This window comes from Cynara cardunculus, unplaced genomic scaffold (assembly GCF_001531365.2).
Source record: "Cynara cardunculus var. scolymus isolate 2C unplaced genomic scaffold, CcrdV1 Un_Scaffold_10539, whole genome shotgun sequence".
In the NCBI taxonomy this organism is placed as follows: Eukaryota; Viridiplantae; Streptophyta; class Magnoliopsida; order Asterales; family Asteraceae; genus Cynara; species Cynara cardunculus.
In genome coordinates this window covers 2555-4779 of record NW_020205899.1, presented here as the reverse complement: position 1 = coordinate 4779, position 2225 = coordinate 2555, and the positions used below count along the sequence as shown (strand labels likewise).

At 30.6% G+C, this 2225-nt stretch overlaps 1 protein-coding gene across 1 annotated transcript; it reads right to left on the bottom strand.

Moving 5' to 3' along the window:
* Window positions 1-252: 252 nt before the first annotated feature.
* Window positions 253-1177, bottom strand: LOC112505400. Its single transcript, XM_025109314.1, has 3 exons — window positions 1002-1177; window positions 724-779; window positions 253-575 (listed from the first exon to the last, which is right to left on the bottom strand). Exons 1-3 carry the CDS (start codon window positions 1084-1086, stop codon window positions 471-473), a joined length of 246 nt encoding a protein of 81 aa, XP_024965082.1. The 5' UTR covers window positions 1087-1177; the 3' UTR covers window positions 253-470.
* Between the last annotated feature and the right edge of the window lie 1048 nt (window positions 1178-2225).

The following is a 2225-nucleotide window of genomic DNA, read 5'->3' as shown; positions in this document are numbered from 1 at the left end:
AATATCTATGATTAACACCCTCCACAATAAAAATGATTAATCAACCTCTCATAATTACAAAAAAATGAACAAAATGAAAAATTATGATTGGTTGAATGCGGTTTGCACGGTTTGTACAAATTGAGTGGTTTGCATTTGATCGCTCCCCTATATATATATATATATATTGTGTATAATCAATCTGTGGTTTATATATTTATTTATTATGTAAATTAATTTATCCAAATGGTTTTACCAAATGGAAACATTGTACGACCAACATTCATATTTCAATCACTAATTAATAAAGGTGCAGGTTAGATACATTATTAATAGACTCTCATACCATGGTACGTACTAAAATTAAAGCACATATTTAGTTAACGTTTATATATGTAGGCTGTAGCATGAATCATATTATCGGCTACTACTTAAACTCGCCGTCCACTTCATTAACTAACTGCACTATATGTCATCTTGTTGTTTGTTAATTAAGGCTTTGGCGTGTGGCGGTTATTAGCTCCAGATCCTGGATAATCGTTCACTTCTAATGTCATCCTTTCTGTCTCAATCTTCCAGCTTTCTTTCACATGATCCTGAATGACAACAAAAGCGTTATATGAGGATTAATTTATGTCTATTCTCAATGATAGTTGAAAGTTAGTTGCTTTTAAGGTACGTAACGTAGCCATTCAACGATGGATCAGGTCTATACAGTTAATCCTAAAAAGGCCAGCTATTTACCAAGTGGATATTGGTTGAATCTTTAAGTGATCCTCCATCCATGAGATTTGTAGTTCCTGTATGAAAGCAAATGCATTAAAAAAAGAAACCTAATTATAATTAAGGGTGTCATCATATCGGTCATTAGAGTACATGCATGACATACACGAAACCATAAAAAGCTTATGCTATCAGAAATCCAAATTTCTAGAGTTTCATATTTATATATGGGTTTGGATATATGTTAATTGTAAAAGAGAGAGCAACGAAGGGAATGGAAGAAGGGATTGAGAGCTTACTTGAGATTGGGATAGCAATGGAGGTGGAGCATAAAAGAAGAAGAAGAGTAGCAGATAATGGAAGAAAACTGGTGGGTGCTGCCATGGCTTCTCATAAAATTGAACACACACAGTTACAGACTTTGGTAGGTGTAAAGTGTAAATGAACAATGTTAGAGATGGGTGCTTCTCCCATTTGCTATATATATTATATATATACTAGTCTATATGCATTCCCCTTTGACAACAAATTAAAAAGGAATTATATGTATTGTATTGTATTGTATTTGTATATATACTTTTTTAAAAGGGAACAGGAGCACCTGCCTACCCACCCACCCACATTATATATCTTTTGGAGATGTTGGTTGTAGCAGTCACAACAAGTCAATGAAGTTACATCTTTGAAATTACACCAATAACTTATATATATATATATATATATATATATATTAATTAATTGTTTTAAAACTTGATAAATATATATATATATATATATATAGAGAGAGAGAGAGAGTGTGTGTTAATTAATTGTGGTTTGTACAAGATTATCATAACAATAATGAAAATAGTCCACTTGGTGAAAGGGGGTTTGAGTTCTGAAAATTGATCCCATTTGATTCCTAAAGTAAAACCCTAAAATTAGATCCATTCTTAATAGTTTATATAAATAAATCTATGAGCTATTCAATCTAGACATTGAACCCATATATATATATTCGCTTGAAAATTTGATTTAAGTTATATAATTCTTTTTATATTTAGAATTATAATCATTATCACCAATAAATAAATAAATTGAAAGAATCAAGTAATTTTGTGGAAAAGGGATGGACCTGGCGTGCCAAAAAGTAGCTTCCACACATAAATAAGTCAACCCAACTGTCAATTTCTGCCAATTACTTTCTTTCTTTTATTTAACTTTTACAATAAAATATATTAAATATTCACTGCAACAAAATTGTTTACTCATATATATATATATATATATATATATATATATATACTAGTGGTGTACCCGTGCGATGCAGCGCGGGTAAATCACAATTCGAAAACATTAGTTTGGCTTTGAATCATGAGTTTATGTGGTTATTTTACAAGTCAACTAATATATAAAGTTGAAGGTCAATTTTGTTTGTTAGCAAGATCAAATGAAAAGAAAATTGCATATACGTCGAGTTTCTGAAACCTACTCAGAGCTCGTTACAAAACTTGAAATTCTTGAATGAACAAAGAAATACAATC

Excerpts from the sequence above, each read along its gene's own strand:
- LOC112505400 (XM_025109314.1), bottom strand. The coding sequence starts at position 1,086 with ATGGCAGCACCCACCAGTTTTCTTCCATTATCTGCTACTCTTCTTCTT. Across the intron at positions 780-1,001 it reads CATTGCTATCCCAATCTCAA|GAACTACAAATCTCATGGAT; the intron begins GTAAGCTCTCAA and ends GCTTTCATACAG. Across the intron at positions 576-723 it reads ATTCAACCAATATCCACTTG|GATCATGTGAAAGAAAGCTG; the intron begins GTAAATAGCTGG and ends GTTGTCATTCAG.